The 20,428-nt window shown below is 38.0% G+C and overlaps 1 protein-coding gene across 1 annotated transcript; it reads left to right on the plus strand.

Annotated features, from left to right (window-relative positions):
- Positions 1-990: 990 nt before the first annotated feature.
- Positions 991-19,358, plus strand: LOC140243312 (lipase maturation factor 2-like). The gene is made up of 14 exons (XM_072322984.1): positions 991-1,212; positions 2,084-2,337; positions 3,473-3,730; positions 4,602-4,754; positions 5,946-6,069; positions 7,512-7,640; positions 8,154-8,259; positions 9,330-9,429; positions 10,873-11,058; positions 12,984-13,038; positions 14,532-14,645; positions 15,176-15,266; positions 16,041-16,152; positions 17,788-19,358. Exons 1-14 carry the CDS (start codon positions 1,119-1,121, stop codon positions 17,941-17,943), a joined length of 1,932 nt encoding a protein of 643 aa, XP_072179085.1. The 5' UTR covers positions 991-1,118; the 3' UTR covers positions 17,944-19,358.
- The last annotated feature ends 1,070 nt before the right edge of the window (positions 19,359-20,428 follow it).

Consider the following 20,428-nt stretch of genomic DNA (forward strand, 5'->3'; position numbering starts at 1 on the left):
AACTTCTGGTGCAACTTCAGCTCATTTTGTTTTTTTCATTCTACTTCCGGGTTTCTAAAGCTGACAACAAGAAAACAACAACAACAACAACAACTTAAACAAACAAATCACCCCTGTTCCGCCGGTCATGGAGATATCTAAAACAGAGCAATCCTAATAAAAGGTGGGACCCACCTTTTATTACGATCGCTTTGTTTTATCTTGTTTTTGGACAGACAGATTTTAATCAAATAACCTTTGAATTCCTCTTAGAATAGTATGCTCTATACTATATATTTTCACAAGTGGTTAAGTTAGTATCTTACAAAAAGTTAAAAGCCCAAGCTCACCTCAACCAATTGATACCATCCCTTTAAATCCCTCTAAAACTGAAAAAAAAAAACACCCAACAACAACCAACAGCTAAGAAGTAAAAAGACGGGCAGCATGTTTCTTTATTTCAATGTTACTCGAAATAATTACTGGAAATGCAAACTTGTATTCTTAAAAACGAACTTGAACTTGTTTTAATGACTTTTTCTAACTCAACTGGTGCGAAATTGAATAGAGGATTTGATATCTTACCACGAAATAGATGTAATCTGTGGATAGCGATGTTGAAAATATTCCCCTACCTTTTACACGAAATTGACATTTCTCTTTAGCTAATTTGTAATGGTAATCATAAAAATTATCATAAATTATTATTCGCACTGCCATGTCTCAACTCTTTTTTCTTTTTTCTTTTTTGCTCTACATCAATAGAGAATTTTATGCACATCAAAGGACACGTGTACTAACTTTTGGTTGGATAACATAATTAGTAGTACCCTAGGAACCCTACACATATCTCTTCGTCCTGTACATTGATTATCACTGTTTGCACTCGCGTTTGTTATCTATGGAGTGCTGATCTACACTTCTAGCGCTTCATAACTGGTATGTGGTCTGCCAGCTGCTATTTATGCTGCACGCGTGGGTCGGGTTTATTCAGTTTTGCGGAGAGAAACATACCTCAAACAAGACTGAGTGTCAGTCAAGCTAATTGTGTTCATTCGAGGATCTCCAACTCACTGTAGATCTAGAGATTTTCCAAGTGCAGAAATATTTATCCTTTGAGCTCTTCACTTTCATCTACTATGGCGAAAATAGATGCTACCAAGGACCTGTTTTTGTGGAGTATGTCCGCCATTTACCTGTGTGCTTTTGCATCGCTGTATGTGCAAATCCCAGGTGAGACTGATTGATCGTTGATGAAAGTGCCAGCAGGAAACAACCAATTTTCCTGCCTTTCTGTTTGTAATGGTGACTGATTGTGGTACAATTGTAGTGGTATCTTGATATGGCCCCAGTGAGTTTATAAAAAGCTGTTCAATATCGGTACGCGGCTCTTTGATGCCATGAATTGTCAGCCGTGACCATTGGCATTAGGCCACGTACACGTATGTATGCACTAGTTTCCACTCGAGGCGCCGGGCTCGGGCCATGGCCAGCCCGAGGAGGGTCGGGTCGGCCGGCGGCCAGATGCGGGGGCTGGGGTTGCGGCGGCTTTGTTTGCCTCGCTTGCTTGCAAGATTGCATGTTTGTAAGTTCTGGATCTATTAGTTTGTATCATTATTATTACATGATAAGAAACGAAAATAATAATAACAACAACAGTTATGGGGGGGGGGGGGGAGGGGAGGGATGGACCAACTCCAAACTTTCTCCTAAAAGTAAAAAACAAATCAGCTCTGGCAGCTCGGCTGGTAAAGTTTAGACTGAGGTTGACCGAAAGATCGGTCTGTATCTAGTCGTCGGGGATATGTTCCGCGGAGACTGCATCTACGGAGGAGAGTGATAACGTCCATAAAAATAAGACTCCTGCGGACAGACGGATCTTTACTTTAGAACTGTCTAGGTACGTAGTACTGAGGTACCTAGTCCTACTACTATAGCCACACATAGGTAGCCTAGGTCTTCGACTTGGAGGTCTAGTAGTAGACACTGCTATTACTGCTGTTGATAATACTAATGATGATTTATTCTTCTTCTTCTTCTTCTTCTTCTTATTATTATTATTATTATTATTATCATTTTCTTTTCTTGCCTTACCAAAATGTAGGACTGTACGGAGAGACTGGCTTACTTCCTATCAACACCCAGTTGAAACTCAATGGCCGCCATCCTGTGGCTTGCTTCCAGGATAAGCCCACACTCCTGTGGTTTGCTGGGGACTTTGGCATCTCCTCGGAGGTGGCCATGGAGCTGCTGTGCATCCTGGGATGCGCTCTGGCGGTGGTGTGCCTGGTCTCGAGACGGATGCGGGATTGCATCTCCTTTGCTTGCCTCTGGTTCCTCTACCTCTCTGTTTATCATGTGAGTTTATGTACCCCACCACCTTTCCTCACATTCATGAAATTCTTCTGTCGAGATGTTTTTATTGCAACCGATGAACAAATTGCCCTACATCGACATAGATAAGCACTGAATTGATCAGGTTTTTTTTTTTTTAGTAGTAGTCATGATAAAAGATATCATGGGCATACATACTTGAGCAGGATTCGAACCTGCGACCTCCTGATCTCCGGACAGGCGTCATCTCCACTAGACCACTGAGCTTCTGCCCAACAGCAAGTGCTGGTTCTAATCCTTATAGCATGCAGTGGGTACTGTGTAATTTTTCAAATTCATGAAATTCTTCAGTCAAAATGTTTTTATTGCAACTGATTGACAAATTGCGCTACTGTACATCGACTTAATTAAGCACTGAATTGATCATTGTTTGATCAGCTTGTATGTTACATGTTTGATCTGTAGTAGCCATGATAAAAGTGCTATAAGGATTAGAACCAGTACTTGGTGTCAGGCAAAGCCTGGTGGTCTAGTGGAGATGACCCCCACCATCTTTGTTTTTGCTTTGTTTCTTCTGGCTTGGGACATCCAAAGATGTGCTCTGTTCAGTGATTGGTGCAGTCCTAGTTTTACCTCTTTATGTGCCTTGAGTGTGGATTGGCACTGAAAACCCTGTAGCCTTGTACACGTGTACCGGTACACACTGTCTAAAGTACCTGGCACAGAAAGGAAACCCCTTGCTCACGGCAACCTGCTGGGAACCTGTGTGCAATTTCTATGGAGATTTCAGAATCTTGTGGGAAACAAGTTGAGGGACAATTCTCAACCAGAAATGACTTGATTTTTGAAAAATGTAAAAACTATACAATTTACAAGCACAATAATGCCAATTTCCTCAGTGAATCAACCTTCTAAGACAGTATTTGGCAGTTTGAGGTTTGTTCCATTACTTTAAAGAGTAAGAGAAATGTGAATTAGGTGCTTTTTTTTTTTCATTCTGAGTACAAATATATTTCCCAAGAACCAATGGAAAGGGATTGTGGCTATTACAATGTATGTTAAATTTTGCTTTGTGACATGATGGTGTTAATAAACCATAAACCTGTCAGTAGCTGAGATGTTTATTGTTACCTCGTTTGTCTTGATGCTACCACACCAGGTGGGCCAGACCTTCCTTTGGTTCCAGTGGGACATCCTCCTCCTGGAGACGGGATTCCTCACCATCCTGGTTGCCCCCCTCCAGCTCTTCAAGTGGAGGCAGGCGACCAACCACTACCGGCACCACGACGCCATCTCCTTCTGGCTGGTCCGATGGCTCCTCTTCCGCCTCATGTTCGCCTCGGGCGTGGTCAAGCTCACCAGCCACTGCCCAACCTGGTGGGGACTGACCGCCCTCAACTACCACTATGAGTCGCAGGTGAGGAGCTGCTAGAGTGGGATGAAGTCGTTTGAGGCCAAGCAAGTTGCTAGCAAAGAGTGTTGTTAGCTTGTGCAGTCTCATCATGGACTTGTAGGATTTCAGAAATAAGTATGAACATTAGAATAAGCACTTGCCACCATATGTCATGATAGCTTCACTTGGGTCATCTGTTTACTCACATTGCAGCAGAGATGTAAACACAAAGACTCTGAGTGTTTTTCTGTTTTTTTTTTTTTTTCATTCTTAACCATTTACTGGGAAGTAAAAAGGGGATGAAAATTGAAACAGTGACTTTGAGTAAGATTAATGGCTCTGCTGCAAATCAGAATCTTCTCTATTATATGGTTGTAAGAAAGAGATAGGTGAAGTTGTTCAGGTGTGTGGTTGTAATAGTGTCACACCATGTCAGTTATCAGAGAGCAAAAATGAAAGTGATTATGAAGCAATTGAGGAAAATGGTGGTGGAGAAATAGATACTATGTAGAAGCAGCTGATATCATGTCACATTTCGTCGCTGGGGCGATAAGACCTCGTATCTACAAAATGTCAAATGTTCAGGAGAGCCAAAAAACATGGCGGCCAAAGCACTGTGGCGAATGGGATAGCCTTTCCTTTGACATGCCGTGGTGGCTTCATTTTTGGAGTAAGACAGTTGGGATTTGGACAGGACATCACTTATCCCATTATTTGACCATTAATCCAAAAAACTCATTTTCACCAAAATTGCAGATACAAGGTCTTATCACCCCAGTGACGATTTATTTCTTGAATGTTTCATGGAAGAATGTTTTTGTAATGTTATTCACAGTGGATGCATTAGATGCTTATTTTCACTCATTAAGCATCATCATTTTGTTTCCTTTTCCAGTGCATTCCTACTCCACTAGCCTGGTATGCCCACCAGCTTCCGGAGTGGTTCCAGAAACTGAGTGTGGCGGCCACTTACTTCATAGAGATAGCTCTGCCATTCCTCTTCTTTGCTCCCTTCAGGCGACTCAAACTGTTTGCCTTCTATGGACAGGTAAGAGTCTTCTGATAGCAATATTAAAGGGAACACAAACCCAAAGAGCAATGTGGATTGAGTGAAAGCAGTAACATTAGTAGAACACATCAGTGAAAGTTTGAGGAAGATTGGACAATCGATGCACAAGTTATGAATTTTTAAAGTTTTGGTGTTGGAACTGCTGGGTAAGGAGACTACTTGAGGTTATGACGTACGAGTGGACTACAATATAAAGAAAATATAAAGGGAATTCAATAAAAATTCATTTTTCATGAGAATTACACATTCCATCAACTTGATATTGACATATGTTAGGGGTAGCACTTGTTCCCTCTGCTTTCTGAAAGCGGTTAGTCAAGTACTCTTTCATTTTGCTAGAAAAGTGACTTTTTGTGGAATTCCTTTTATATTTTCTTTATATTGTTGTCTACTCGTACGTCATAACCTCTAGTAGTCACCTCATCCTGCTGTTCCAACACCAAAACTTTAAAAATTCATAACTTTTGCATCAATTGTCCGATTTTCCTCAAACTTTCACTGATGTGTTCTACTAATGTTAATGCTCTTACTCCATCCACATTGCTCTCTGGGTTTGCGTTCCCTTTAATAATGATGCTGAAGGACATTTAAAAGAAGTAACCTCTTTTGTACACTTAGCATGAGAGGTGACCAAAGATCAAAAGAATCATAATTTGAACGGTGAATTTAGTTTGAGATGTCGAGTTGACATTTTGGTAAAATCATTCACATTGTAGCATGAGATGAATACTTGTGTTAGAGTAGAAGTTTTTAAATATAATTAGCCAACTATGAGAGAGGAACTCAAGAGAGAATAGCTCACTCTGACACTGAAAGAAAGCTTTTTTTTTTTTGGTGCTACGCAGTATTTTGACATTGAATTAATGGTGCATATCCAATATACATCTGCTAAAGTAGATCTTTATTTTCATCACCAATTCATAAAAGGAATGTATATAAGTTGATTTGAGGATTTGACACTGCTCACTTTAATAAAACATAGTTAATATTTTGAGGAATTTGATTCATGCATATTTCATAATATGTGCAAATTACAGACAACCGTTTTGTTGAAAATGATATGAGCTTGGAAAAGAGGATATCACTTTCAGGCTACCATAGCTTATTTGATATCAAGTTTCTCTTGTTTGTTTGTTTTTTTTGTTTGTTTGTTTTTTTGATGGACACCAGTTGCTTCTCCAGGAGATGATCATTTTGAGCGGAAACTATAATTTCTTCAACCTCCTCACCATTGTCCTTTGCATCTCACTGCTAGACGACAGGTTCTTGGGGAAGGACAGCTCCAAATATACAGGTGACCGGTAGCTTATAGTGAAGACTGTTCATTCATTGATTGTAAGCTTGTTTGTTCATCATAGATGCCTGAAAAGTTTTGCAACAGGCAGCATTATGTTTTGGGGTTGTTGTTGTGTTTTTCTTGACATTCAAATGGCATTCTCCCATTTGTATCCCACCCTCCTCTCCTTTCTTCACCTTTTCACAATTATGATGGTGGGTTTGGAATGTCAGGTATCAGCCTCGCTAGCTACTTGTAAAGACATTTTATAGGTAGTGAGATGAACAAGATATTACAGACCTGTTTAATGTTATGCCACTCCATAAAGCATAAAGTTCATCTGTGTAACTCCACTTGACAGCATAAGTCCAATTACCTTGAAATAGAACAATTTGAGTGACATTTTTAACATACCTTTAACTTTCAAGTATCTGGGTTTTTATCTGATTTGTCATGAGCAATTTGTTTTACTCCTGTGCTGTGCTAACTTGTTTGCCCCAAAATTGCTGTATTAGGTAATATTTCACAAGCATTTCAGTTCAATATCATTGGTATTTATATGTTTAACTGGTTCTTCTCTGTCATCATTAAAGTATACATTGACTTGCGGTAGGGTTTGTGCTTACTGTTAAAGGGCCTGTTTACCTTTGGGAGCAGTGATTTAAAAGATGTTTAAGATATCACATTTGATACAAATGTGTAGGTCAGCTGCATCACAGAACATCCTACCATATAAAATTTTTGCCATAAAGCCTAAAATATAAGGAGATATCATATCACGATTTTTCTCGTTGAACCATAACTGTAGACGGTTTAGTCAGAAAACATTTTTATTATAACTTTTGTTCACATTTTGTATATTTAACAATACTTAACATCAATCATACTGATTCAAATTTTTACATTTGTTGTTTCTATCCCTAACTCACATTTTAATAGTATTTTGAAGTACTAATACTGGGTTTTTGTTTCATTTGCAAATGGTAAATTATGCCGTTAAGTTATTTAATGATTCATTGAATAGTTTTGATAATAATGTGATTAATATATCAATGAAAGAAATTATTTATTTGTTGTTTGTTTTCTTCCAAGTGAATTGCATATTGCTGTTTTCTTTGCATTCAGTGTAATGGTTGGTGGCAGTATAGTATATGTTGGTGTCTCTGTCATGCATATGTTCCATTTTCCGTCAGTGAATGCACAGGTGACATAGTAATGATATTGTTAAACCAGAAACAGTCACAGCATGAAACTTTCGCAAATTGGAGCCAGCGGCCTTTTCCGCGGCATGAAACTTTCGCGAATTGCTACTAGCATTCAATGCAATATGCATTGTGTGGAGAAAGATTCTCACATGCATTTTACTTTTGCAAATATCGGCTCCTCGCGAAATAATTGAAAGTTTCATGCAAGCGAAAATTTATGATTTTACAGTATCCCCTCTGCTTTTACCGTGATAGGAACATCGTACTCAAGGTTCGGCAGGAGCGCCATCTGTGTCAGTGTCTATGCGTACCTATTCTACAACCTCATCCACTACTTCAAACTTAGGGTTGACTTCCAAAACATGAGGGTCGACTCCCAAGTAGGTATGTCTGGATCTTTAAGTCACTGAATTTCTGCATTTTGTTATGCATTTTTTGTCCTATGCATGCATTATCTTGTGAATGTCCATAAATTCTTGTTTTTGTATCAGAGGAATTAAGTTGACTATATGTAACGTAGAAGGAATTAATTTAACAACATTTACAAGTCCTCCAGAAAGCTTCTTCTGGTGATAACATTTTGCAAGAGCTTGTTGAGTATTAAAAAAAAAATGTCATAATTGTTTTTTATGCATGAACACGCACCAAATAGCCCATTATATGGAATGAAATACATTTATGGTGTAATTTTATCTGCCATTTTTGCAATATGGTTGACTTAATGGGTGAATTGGAAATTGGCTTGTTCTGTTCTTTTGTGTGTTTACCTGATATTTGTAGTGTAAATGTGCCTTGGAGCAGTGCAGCTGGGAAACTCCATTGTGTACGTACAACGTATGTATTGCTTTACATCTGTTCCTGGAGTAAAGTACTTGGTATGTTTGGCTGTCCCTGCAGGTTTTACAGAACATGAGTTCGTCACAGCATTAACCAATGTGATGCCTTACACCATTTGGCTCGGAATCATCTCACTGGCTGCCGTCGTAGTCACTGCCTTGTGGAGGTAAGATTGTGTCCAGATGATGCGAATCATGCAGTCTTTATTTTTGTGTTCTCTGTGGTCTTCATATCTTTATATGCCATACAAAAACCATTGGAAGAGTTCAGACAGCTCTAACAGAGAAATGGGTCTGTCATGATATAACTAAAGCATTAATTTACTCGACAGACAAACACTACAGGTTACCCAGTCATACACATCATCAGTCATTAACTACCAGGGAAAGAAATTATAGGTATGTGATTTCAGGGAACAGAAAATTTGGAATGAGGAGCAGCAAGACAGGAAAGATAATATTGAGGACACAAGAAATGATCAGAGTGTTTTAGAACACACCAATAATCAAGGCATAAACAATCCAATTACAATTGTATCATTCATTGATTACAAATTCAGCTTTGGCAAGTATATGGTGGTCATTCAAATAACTCGTGGTGATGATAATGATGAGGAGGAGGATTGTGAGTATCATTGTTTTGGCCAGATTTTCAGTAAGTAGATTCCATTGCAAAAATATTGAAATGCAAGAGGAAATCAAAATATGATACATAGAGATCGCAAAGGGGGGGGGGGAGGGGGGGAGGTGAGGAAGACATAACCCCATCTTTTGGGCATTGGGATTGACGAGGGTGTCTGGTGATTCAAGAAATCTGCACAGGGATGTGGAAACCTGGACTGGGAACCCGCGATGATGACTTTCATGAGAGATGAGAAATGCTATTTGATGTTTTTTGGGTAAGATTTCGGATGGTCACTACTCCGAAAATTTGACCGGTGTGTAGCAGAGAGGCCATGCTGTGGTGTGAATGTGAAAGTTTGGACAATCATTAGTCTGTACAATTAATGTCTCTGAATAAAAGTTACTGGTAGTTGCTATTTTGCAGATGGCAATGTTTTATTTTTCCTTATGCCTGTCTGTGAGATTTCATTGATAGTGGCATTAGAATTCAGGAATTTTACTCTCTTCAGTAATTGTATTTTTTCATTGGTTTGTAAATCCTTATCCTGGTCTCATTTATGTAAAGATCTCATTTCATAGCAATCATTTTTGCTTTTTCTATGTTTGTATACAGGTCAGTAACCCAAGATTCTTCGGTTGTTCATAAGTTCTGGTCAGTCTTCCAGTGCTGTGTGTTCACATTCATAGCAATGTTCATGTTTTTTATAAGCCTGGTAAGTAAAATTCTTGTCCACCACTCTCTCTCTCTCTCTTTGAAAACAAAAGAGTTTAACAGAATGAGTCAAGCAGAAAGTTGGGATGAGTCTTAAACTTACAGCACTGTAAACATCAATATTTTTGCGTGATTAATTTTTTTGCGATGAGCGGCTCAAAAACACATTAGCAGGTTGTTGAATTTGTGCTGCGCAATTGTCAATCCATTCGCAATGTGCAGAGAAAATTGTGGAGATATTTTTTCAGGTCTTAGAATATGCGCTAGCCAGAAGTAGCGTGAAATACGCGAAAAAGAAGGTATCGCAAAAATTTCGCATTTACAGGAGCATTATGTCATAATTTATAGACACAGGATTCATATAAGCCTAACATGTCACTCACTGTCATAGCAAAGTATGAAAATAGTGTTGTTGCCAGGTAATTGGAAGACACTTTACAGCATTTTCAAGTGAAATTCTACCCCAAAGGAAGAAGTTGACTTTGATGAATGGAGTAACATGAGTATGAAAATGGCTATATTTTTCACTGATCTCAAATGTTACATGATGAGGGTCTTCCAATTTCAAGTTTCATATTTTCATGGAGAGGGGATCCTGGTCATGGTTACATACTGTATGTAAAGTAGATTTGTTAATGATCTCATTGCTTTACATGTCTCCCAATTGTTTGCACAGAAATCTTAGCTGAGCTTCATTTCTTTTTATTTCTATGTACTCAAAAAGAAGAATTTATATCCCATACATTTGTTCTGGAATCATACTGTTGTTGTTGTTGTTGTTGTTGTTTTTGTTGTTTTTGTTGTTGTTGTTGTTGTTATAGCAGCAGCAGCAGCAGCAGCAGCTGTTGTTGTTGTGGGGGTTATGGTTGTAGAATTATTGACAAAGATAATGATTTTTAAATTTTAATGTGTAAACCAATATGACAGTTTCACGGCAAATTCACTATAGCTTTGTCTCCTGTGCAAATGTGAAAGTGGCCATACTATTGTTTCACAAAATCTTGTTTGAGATTTGATAACTTTATTATTCTGTGGTCCGAGTTTAATAGCAATATTCCTGCTGTGTTCATTTGACTTAGTTCTTATCAAAGTCAATTTAAACACAGGGTGGAGTCTCAAAGGTGGGAAAAGGAAATAGTGAGTAAATTGAAACAACAGATGTTAACTGGTTTGTTGGACACTGCTAAACACAGACAAACAACACAGGTCACCATAATCGGGTTGAAACATAATTATGTAGACACACATGCAGAGGCATGTTTGTTGATAATAGGGTGTTGAATTTCAGAAGGCTCCAATTTGATATTCTGCAAGCTTCAATATGATTACAGGGGTGTACCAAAACTGGTATCTGAAATAGTAACTCTCTGAAGTTATGGTGGAGATAGTTATCAGTTATTGCAAACATCATTAGTGGGTGACTGACACTTCTGACCCTATCCAGGTTCCCCACTGTATGGTTGACAGGCAGGCCTACAATGGCCTCCCTCCCGTACTACATGAGTGGAACAAGAATGTCGATCGCTTCGAGGTAGTCCACTCCTACGGCCTGTTTCGCAGGATGACCGGGGTGGGAGGTCGTCCGGAGGTCATCGTCGAGGGCAGCGATGTCATAGACAGTGGCTGGCAGGTGAGGAACGCCTCGGGTTTCTTTATCTTGTCTCCAATGTTAGAAGGTGTGGCCAGTTTCTCTCGTATCTTTCTATCACTATTTCATTCTCTCCATTCCTCTATCATTCTGTCGATCTCTCACTCTATCCATCCGTCTGTCTTTCTGTCCATCTATATATTACTCTATCCATCCATCTATCTTTCTATCAATCTATGTATCACCCTATCCATTTGTCTTTCTATCTGTCTATATATCACTCTTTCCATCTATTTGTCTTTCTTTCAGCCTGCATATCACTCTATCTATCCATCCATCTATCTATATTTATCTATGCATCCACTTAACATGTACATATCTTTTGCAACGTATTGACCGATTCTGTGACGCACTTTGTGTATTACTGTAATTGTGGAAATTTTCGTGGTGTTGAAATTTTCCCGCATTTCGCGCAACTAGAAGCTGGCGCGAAAATAAAAACACGCGTAAATTTTTGCATGCCATATGTCCCAGTAGTTGATGTCTTGATTCCGCGGAATTCAAAACATGCGAAACTCTTCTTACCCGGTCAAGCGCGAAAAATTAGTTGCGCGAAAATATCCACTTTTACAGTATCGGCATGGGCAGCGCCGTTACTGCGGTGTCCCAGTCGACCCCCCCTCCCTACATTAGCACGCGCACGGAATGAAAAACTGATGCATGGTTGTTTTAGCCAATAGGCGTCTCGTACTGAGTGCGCAAACGCTTGCTAAATGCGCGAACCTTTGTTACAAGTGCGCAATAAACATGTTGCCCGGGGGGTGGGGGAGAGGACGGGGGGTCGGCTGGGACACCGCAATTTGAGCTGATGGCTGCGCTCAGTGCCACAAATTGTCTGCTGCCCTCAACGAACCCAAATCGGTCAATACTAGTATCAAATTTTAGGGCAGTGAGGTGGCTTAGTTGGTAGTGTGTTAACCTTTCAATCGAATGAGTCAGGGTGGGTGCAGGTTCAAACCAAAAAGAGTCTTACAGAACTACAATATATATGTTGTGTGTTGTTATACAGTCCCCTCTTGTAGAGGCAAATCACTCTGTCCCGCATATAAGACATGAAATGGATGTCCTGTGTGTGAGAGAGTCACAACCCACACACGTGTAAGATCCCGCTTCATTCATTCATTCATCGAAAAGAGCAGGGTGCTTGACCCAGTGAAGTGTCAACCCCATGTGGGTACAACTAGACCCCATGGAAGACCAGCAACACTATAATAGTGCAGCTCAATGGGTGAAACAGCCATCTTAAGGGGGAAGGCTAGTAACTGATCAGTGGGAATCAGTGGAAATGCTGGGAGATGATTGTTCCAATCCTTATGGGATTCATTCAAGAGTTCATTGTATATCTATTGTTGTGTGAAAATGATTTGCTTCAGAACGGTCTCATATTCAAGTAATGTGCAGATTAATGCTCCGTCACTGACCAGGGACGCTAACCTGGAAGCATTAAACTGCACATTACTTGAATATGAGACCATTCTGAAGCAAATCATTTTCACACAACAATAGATATACAATGAACTCTTGAATGAATCCCATAAGGATTGGAACAATCAACTCCCAGCATTTCCACTGATTCCCACTGATCAGTTACTAGCCTTCCCTTTTAAGATGGAAAAGAAAGAAAAAAAAACGCAAACAAATTGATGTTGCCTTTTCTCAGTCTTTTCCTATTTGGACAAAGAACCATGGCAACTCTGTAACTTTTTTTTTTTTTTTTTTTAATCGTGCAAATACATGTCTGAAGAAAATTAGTGCTCTGCAGTAGATTGAATCTGTTGCAAACAAATTTTCAAGTTGGGTGAGGAAGTGTAAAAATAATCATAAACAGTGATTGATAAGAAGTCTTGCCCAAAGAAGTTTGTAATGAAGGCCATTCCTTTGTTTTTGGACTCTGTTTTTGATTTCAGCCCTATGAATTTCTGTACAAGCCTGGGAACATTTCCGAGCCACCATCGTGGGTTGGTGAGTACAACAAATGACCAATAAATGACCACACCCCTTCACAGTACTGTGCATTGCGAGTCTAATAGTAATAATGGCAATTGTCTCCTAGTAACAGTGCCATTGATTTCCACATAATAGCTATTTAACACCAGCTGTTAGTGCAAACTCTGGCCAGGGGATAATTTCGACTCATTCACATACACAGAGCTGCCAAGTCTTCTTGACTGTGCATAAAGCTTCTTGGAAAATTAAATGCCCGTGCCTAATACTACACCTGTTGAGTACCTGAGGACATCACTTCATTCTTATCTTTTGTGAACACTACCATGTGGCCTCCATCTACATGTGTATCTATCTACGAAATCTATCTTTCCATCTATCTATCTATCCATCCATCTATCTATTTATCTTTCTTTTTCTCCATCTGTCAATCTCTATGCTTGTATCTGTATTCATTTGTTTATCTTTCCATCAATTTATATGTCACTCTCTCCATCCATTTTTGTATATTTCTATCACTCTACTTATAACTCTGTCCATCCATCCATCTGCACATCTGTCTATCAATCTAAATGTCACTCTATCCATATATCCTTTCTATCATAAATTTGCTCCATCTATCTTTCTAACAATCTATATATCACTCTATCCATCCATCTATCTTTCTATCTATCAGCCTATATATCAGTCTATCCATTTATCTATCTCTCTATCTATCAACCTATATAGCACTATTCATCCATCTATTAATCTTTCTAATAAATCTTAGTATCACTCTTTCCATCCATCCAGTGTTCTGTCAATTTATACATTACTTTATCCGTTCATCCATCCATAGCAGTCTATTCTTCTTATTTTATGTATCCATCTATCTTTCTATCCATCTATCTATCTGTCTATCTATCTACCTATCTATCTATCCATCCATCTATCTATCTATCTATCTATCTATCTATCTATCTGTCTATCTATCTATCTATCTATCTATCTATCTATCTATCTATCTATCTATCTATCATCTATCATCTATCTATTATGATACATGAAAGATGTGGTGTCCATACCCTTAGACATTTTGATAACTGCTGGTGATTCTGGTGATCTATCTATCTATCTATCTATCCATCTATCTATCTGTCTATCTATCTATCTATCTATCTATCTATCTATCTATCTATCTATCATCTATCATCTATCTATTATGATACATGAAAGATGTGGTGTCCATACCCTTAGACATTTTGATAACTGCTGGTGATTCTGGTGATTCAGCATTATTCAAAATCACAAGTGTTATTCATTGTCTCTATGTTTTTACAGAAATTATGTTATGAACATAGTTATATGACTTGAGGGAGAAATAATAGGTTTTGTATCCTTACTAAATGATTTACCCTTTCTGTTCCAGGAGCTTTGGACAGTGTGTATAATGCTATCAAGGGTTTCTGTTACAACCAGCACTCAGAGCAAACAAAGTGTTAATGTTTGTTCCACCTTGTGTTTGATTTCAGCCCCTCACCAGCCACGCCTGGACTGGCAGATGTGGTTTGCTGCCCTCGGCTCCTACCAGCACAACCCTTGGTTCCTCAATCTTGTCTTTAGGCTCCTGAATAATGAACCCACCGGTATGTTCCAGTATTTCCTCTGTCATCATCAAATTTTATTTGTAGCCCTAGCTTTCAAACAAATTTTAAAAAAGGAAGAGAAAAAAAAGAGCTATCATATTATACCTCTCGGGTAATTTGAATTATTTTTGCCCATTGAGATGCATGTAACATGCAAGTATCTCACCAATTTTGAGTGGGAAGTAATATGTCAGCCCTTATCTAATAGTCATGATCTGCTTTTGTTGTGTAATGACATATACCTGAAAGACAGAAACTGATATTCAAGATCGCTTCTGCTGTTGATATCAAGATTGGGTAATGTGAATTTGTAATATATGACCATGGTTAAATGTCAGCTGTTTAACCTCTTCATGTTTTCATTTGAACTTACTGAATAACAATGGAATCAGCAGTATGATTGTGTCAGAACTATGCATTACTGAAGGCACTGAAGTGTGATGTGAGAATGAAGCAAATCTTGTTGTTGGTTTACTTCGTCTTTTCTGAATATTTGACAGCTTTTTTTTTTTTGTCTTCCAATTCCACAGTTTTGGATCTCATCAAGCACAACCCTTTTCCTGAAAAGCCGCCGAAGTACATCCGAGCCACGTTATACCATTATCACTTCACAGATTATGGGTGAGTTAGCCAGTGGTTCTCCTTGGCCTGACGCTAAGCCAAGAGAAATGAAGATATAAAATATTTCCATTATGTATGATCCAATCTAACCTTTTCAAAACTAGTTTTGAATGTATCCAGGCTGTTGGTGCTATAATTGTGTGTGTAATTAGAACCAGGTCCATTGCAGCAGAGAACAAAATATTGAGTTCCTTGGTCAGGTATTTTCGTAGTATGTGTCAGGTGGTATGTGTATAAACTTTGATGGGGAAAGTACCTTACACTTTTATACAGAAATTGAATTTTGACAAATGTAATCTAAAATAATCCATATATTGTATGTGCATTATGCATACAGTTGAATTATGCCTTAGATAAGAAAGCATGACGTTGCTGAAATATTGGCTTATTTGGGTTTGGGAAATATTCTGCACCTCTCCCCCAGAATATTTCTTGCATACTGCCTTGTATACAGCACACTAATATTTCATATGTGTTTGAAAGTTTGCTGTTATAAATAAATTTTGATGTGAATATTTAGAAGATTTTGTCTTATTCATTACCAAATTGTTTTTTCCTTTTTTTGTTTTCAGATCAAACAATTTGCATAGAAATCAGACAATCTTTATGATTGACCCTGTTCCTTTCCATGTTTTGTTGAGAAAAAAAAAAAGAGACATATTCTATTCATTCCTATATTGTACCAGGACACATTGTGAAAAATGGAAAAGAGAAGTCAATCTACAATGTACTTTCATTTTCCTTCTGTCTAATATTCTTTCTCTCCCTCCGTAGGTCGCGACCAGTTGACTGGTGGTCAAGGAATAAGGTCACCGAATATCTGCCACCAGTTCACTTAAAAAACCAGCAGTTTCTGGACATTATACACAAGAATGGTATCAAAATTGTAAGTCTTACCAATACTATTTGTGCCAAAAGTAATAAAGAGGAATATGAAAGGGATGTGATAAATTGATAGAATACTGGTCATAGGAATGTAAGATGCGCAAGGAATGTAGTAAAAAGTATAACTACGATATGTTATGAGGGTATAGTATTTTATTGATGTCTGGGTTAGAGTTTTCATCTGAGACCGCTGACCTGACTTGACCACTGGGTAGTGACCCTTGGAGGGACTGAAGAGCAGTGGCTTGCAAACACTGTCTGTGATTGTATAATTTATGAGCATTATTAACCCGCTGAGGTGCATGATCAACTTGCAGCTCACATCTGTCCACTCAACTAAAAGTTCATCACGCTGTGTATGAATACTTGTATATAAACATGTATATTCATCTGTGCATGTATATTATATGCACATATGTCACAAGGTGTGGTTGACTTTGATAACATGTGTATGTATGAATTGAATGTATGAATGTAGGGATGTATAGATGAAAGATTTATAATCTGGTTTGAAGACTTGTAAAGAAGTGACAGATAATACATGTAGCTAACCTGTAGTCTGGGAGACATGCCCACCAACACATCATGCATAAATTATGTCGCCTTCATAATTTTTCTACGCCACGTTCAAGGTGCGTCTGCTGTACAGATGTGCCTTGCTCTCTTCACTCTTGTGCTGTACAAAGTTTATGTCACTCATGAGTGCACATGTATCATCCATGCCTTTGTATTTCTGAGCTTTTGATCAATGTTGCACTCCACGGGGGCTTTGGCTTACATTAAACTTGTTATGAATATACTACTTGTGTGTGGGCGTGCCGCCTTTTGACGTAAGTTTTCCCAAAATAAGAATTTGTGTGTGTATGTGTGGAAAGAGAAACAAATTGATATCGAACTAAATCATGCCCTGCATTGAACCAAACGACCTAATGTGTTGACAGAGTGAGATCTCATTCTGTATGGCAGTAAACACATGATGGTCTTTAAAATTATCTAGTCTGTATGTTTGCTACCAAATGGCATGCATTGGATGTAACCACATTCAGTGTACTTTTACTTACAATATGAGTGAGTTGAGTGACCCGCACCTTGTCATAGTTAATGTTTATGCATGTTTAAATCACATTTCGTCGCTGAAATTCTATGAAATCCCACTCACATACAGGAAAAATGCTGAAGATTCCAATAGAACCGCAAATTCACTGATCGATACTTGAAATTTGCATTTATCATCATCAAATGCGAACAATGCACAATAGTTGTGCGCTAAGGAAGGGGCCCGCACCTCGTCACCCCATAGACAAAGCACGTAAAAGATATGTGCGGGTGACCGTGATGATAATCATAACACATATTCCTTATATAAAGTTGAGATTTTCACGAAAAATTGTTCGGTTTCAACTCAGTTTGCTTGGTTGTAATAACCCTGCAAAGTTTCAAGTGTGCTGAACACAGTCCTGGGCATACATTTTTACTCAGTGTGCTTGTTGCAATTTTACGTAGGGTGTTGGTATAAGGGCCCCCGACGAGGTGCGGGCACCTCACTATAATATATAGCTCTCCTATATGTATCTGATGTGAGGTTGCAGCAATGTCAGTGTCTCATTGTTTTGCCCTCTTTTCTTCCATTCTGCAGAAAAAGACCAGCAGACACAAAAGCAGTAAGAAGACGGAGCCAAATATACTCGAACAGTTTGCATCTCTGGTGCGGCGTCTCCTAGGCAGCATATCCGGGACCACGCTGATACTCTCCCTGTTTCTGCCGTGTGCCATCATCTCATACTTCACATAACACATCAGAGAGGAAAAAACCTGGATTAATTACTTGATTATTTTGCCATTAGAGTTTAGAAAAACGGAAACAAATCATGCTTGAAATTGTTATTGCAGATTAACACATAGTGGTTTCCAACCCTCATTATAAAACTGCATCCGAAAATAGATTTTATTTTTTTATATCTTCAATGCAGTATCCTTTTGTTTTGTATCAGGAATTGTACCAAAATCAGAAGTTTCTCTTTAATATGTCTTTCTTCTGAAGCTTTGCTCTCATTTATTTTCATGTATAGGGTTAACAGAACGGTTAACAGAATTTTTCAATTTTAATGGCTAAACACATACAAGTGAACCCTGTTGTAATAGACACAGATACTTTCATTTTTTAAAGGAATTTTGAATCATAAGCTTCAACAAAACATGGATACAATTACAGTAATACTAACTTTGTATTTCAATAAATAAACAATTAAGCAAATACAATTTAATTGAGTATTTGAATATTATACTGCATATGGAAAAGAGCGTATGACACAATTCACTCAATATAGCTAGCTAATTTAAAAAACATAAGATTTTGCTAGTGGGAGATGATATTACAGGTAAAGTAGTATTTATCATTTCCCTGGCTTTCTTTATTACTCAAGTTCCGTGTCTGTAGCATGTATTACAAGGCATACTATCTCCTGAATCATGCACTTCTGGGTAGGAGAAGATGTTTCCAATTCATTGGTTGAGACAAGCAGACACTTCCACTCTTGTAAGGAATTAATAAAATGCTTGTTATTGGAAAGAGTAGTGTTCTCTTTCTCCTGCCTTCTCTCTTTTTTTTCTCTCTCTCTACATGGTTTGTTTTGATATCCATACTAAATACAGTTGTCAGGCGGTTTCAGCATGAGTTTACAACAACAACAAACATGTTTTTTATCTGTTTTTCCAACAAGAAAGTCTTTTTTTTATGTGCAAGTTGCACCTAATGTGTAGCCACCAGCCCGAGTCCATTGGGAATATATGTATAGCAACGTTTTGTCATCCATTTCGAGCGACATTTCATGAGGAGAAAATTCATACAGTCTCAAGTACATGTATCTCGTTATGTATTGTTATGGACGTTGGTCTGTAGCTGCAAGCCATGCATCTATATGTTTCTTGTATCAGTATTCCAGTTCAGCTTGTGTTGACAAGTTATTGTGCCTCCATTTACTTCTCCATTTTGCATTTGTTTGTTTAATTTTCATTTGTGTATTTGTATGTACCATACAGACTTTGAACTTATGTGGCACATATTGCTGAGTTTAAGAGAGTTTATGAGTTTAAAATACATGTCTGCGTTACCATGACATTGGAAAGATGCTGTATGAACATATATACTGGATTTTTTTTTTCTCTCTTTCATAAATAAATGCTACTCCACCACTGTGGTGACTGTCATACCTGTATACTGTAATCAATTCTATTTCTGTACTTTGTCTTTTTTTTTCCTTCTCTCTTTTTTTTTTTAAACCGGGGTGGGGGGGGGGGGGGAGTGGAGGAGATAGAGGATGTTATATTTTTCATTCAAGAATATGTCATTTCACAGGTTTACTGATCATTTTACTCACAATGTTTGTATGTTTTGTATTTGGATTGAAACAAATGCTATAGTAAAGAATACATATCAATCTAACATCACATTGCATCCTGGTTGCTGGGTCACTGATGGAGAATGTGATGACGAACCTGTTTGGTGTCTTGTTTCTAAAACATGTGCTTTCCTTGCCAGGATAAAGCATTTTAATGCCATTTTAGGTTTTTATCACAAACATGTATGTGTATATGTATATGTATATGTATATGTATATGTATATGTATATATATATATATGTATGTATGTATTTGTATATATATATATGTATATGTATATATATATATATATATATATATCCCTAGTTGGTACCTTAGGGAGACATATTGGGGGGAAGTGTCTTCATTAGGGAGACAACTGGTCATTAAGGAGATAATTTTCGTGTCTCCATTGCGTAAATTGCCATTGAACATGTATTTTAAAATTTGCATATGAAACAAATGGAAATGTCTTCCAAATGACCCATCTAGGAGTATATATATATATATATATATATATATATATATATATATATATATATAAAGGGTAGGGCCTACAGTCTCAAGTGGTATTGGAGGCAAGCAGCTCTCTTGTTTGAGACAAAGATCTTTGAGTCTAATTTGCGCAATAACAGAAACAGGTCATCTGAGAAAAACGACATAAGTAGACACTGAGCTGTGATGAGCTATGTCGTGGACATAGCCTGAACGGTTTCTTTACGTTGTAGTCAAAGAACGTTTTCTACACATTCAAGGGAGTTGTTGACATAAAAGCAAGTTGGATAATGTGAGTGCATTGGTGATGTCTAGCATTACACTTGTTTTGTTTCAGTGGTTTAAGATTGGGGTCATTTGAAACACCATTAACTACGACTTGGTCTATTAACAAAATTGACCCC

This window comes from Diadema setosum, chromosome 20 (genome assembly GCF_964275005.1).
Source record: "Diadema setosum chromosome 20, eeDiaSeto1, whole genome shotgun sequence".
In the NCBI taxonomy this organism is placed as follows: Eukaryota; Metazoa; Echinodermata; class Echinoidea; order Diadematoida; family Diadematidae; genus Diadema; species Diadema setosum.

Excerpts from the sequence above, each read along its gene's own strand:
- LOC140243312 (XM_072322984.1), top strand. The coding sequence starts at position 1,119 with ATGGCGAAAATAGATGCTACCAAGGACCTGTTTTTGTGGAGTATGTCC. Across the intron at positions 3,731-4,601 it reads ACTACCACTATGAGTCGCAG|TGCATTCCTACTCCACTAGC; the intron begins GTGAGGAGCTGC and ends TTCCTTTTCCAG. Across the intron at positions 11,059-12,983 it reads TCATAGACAGTGGCTGGCAG|CCCTATGAATTTCTGTACAA; the intron begins GTGAGGAACGCC and ends TTTTGATTTCAG.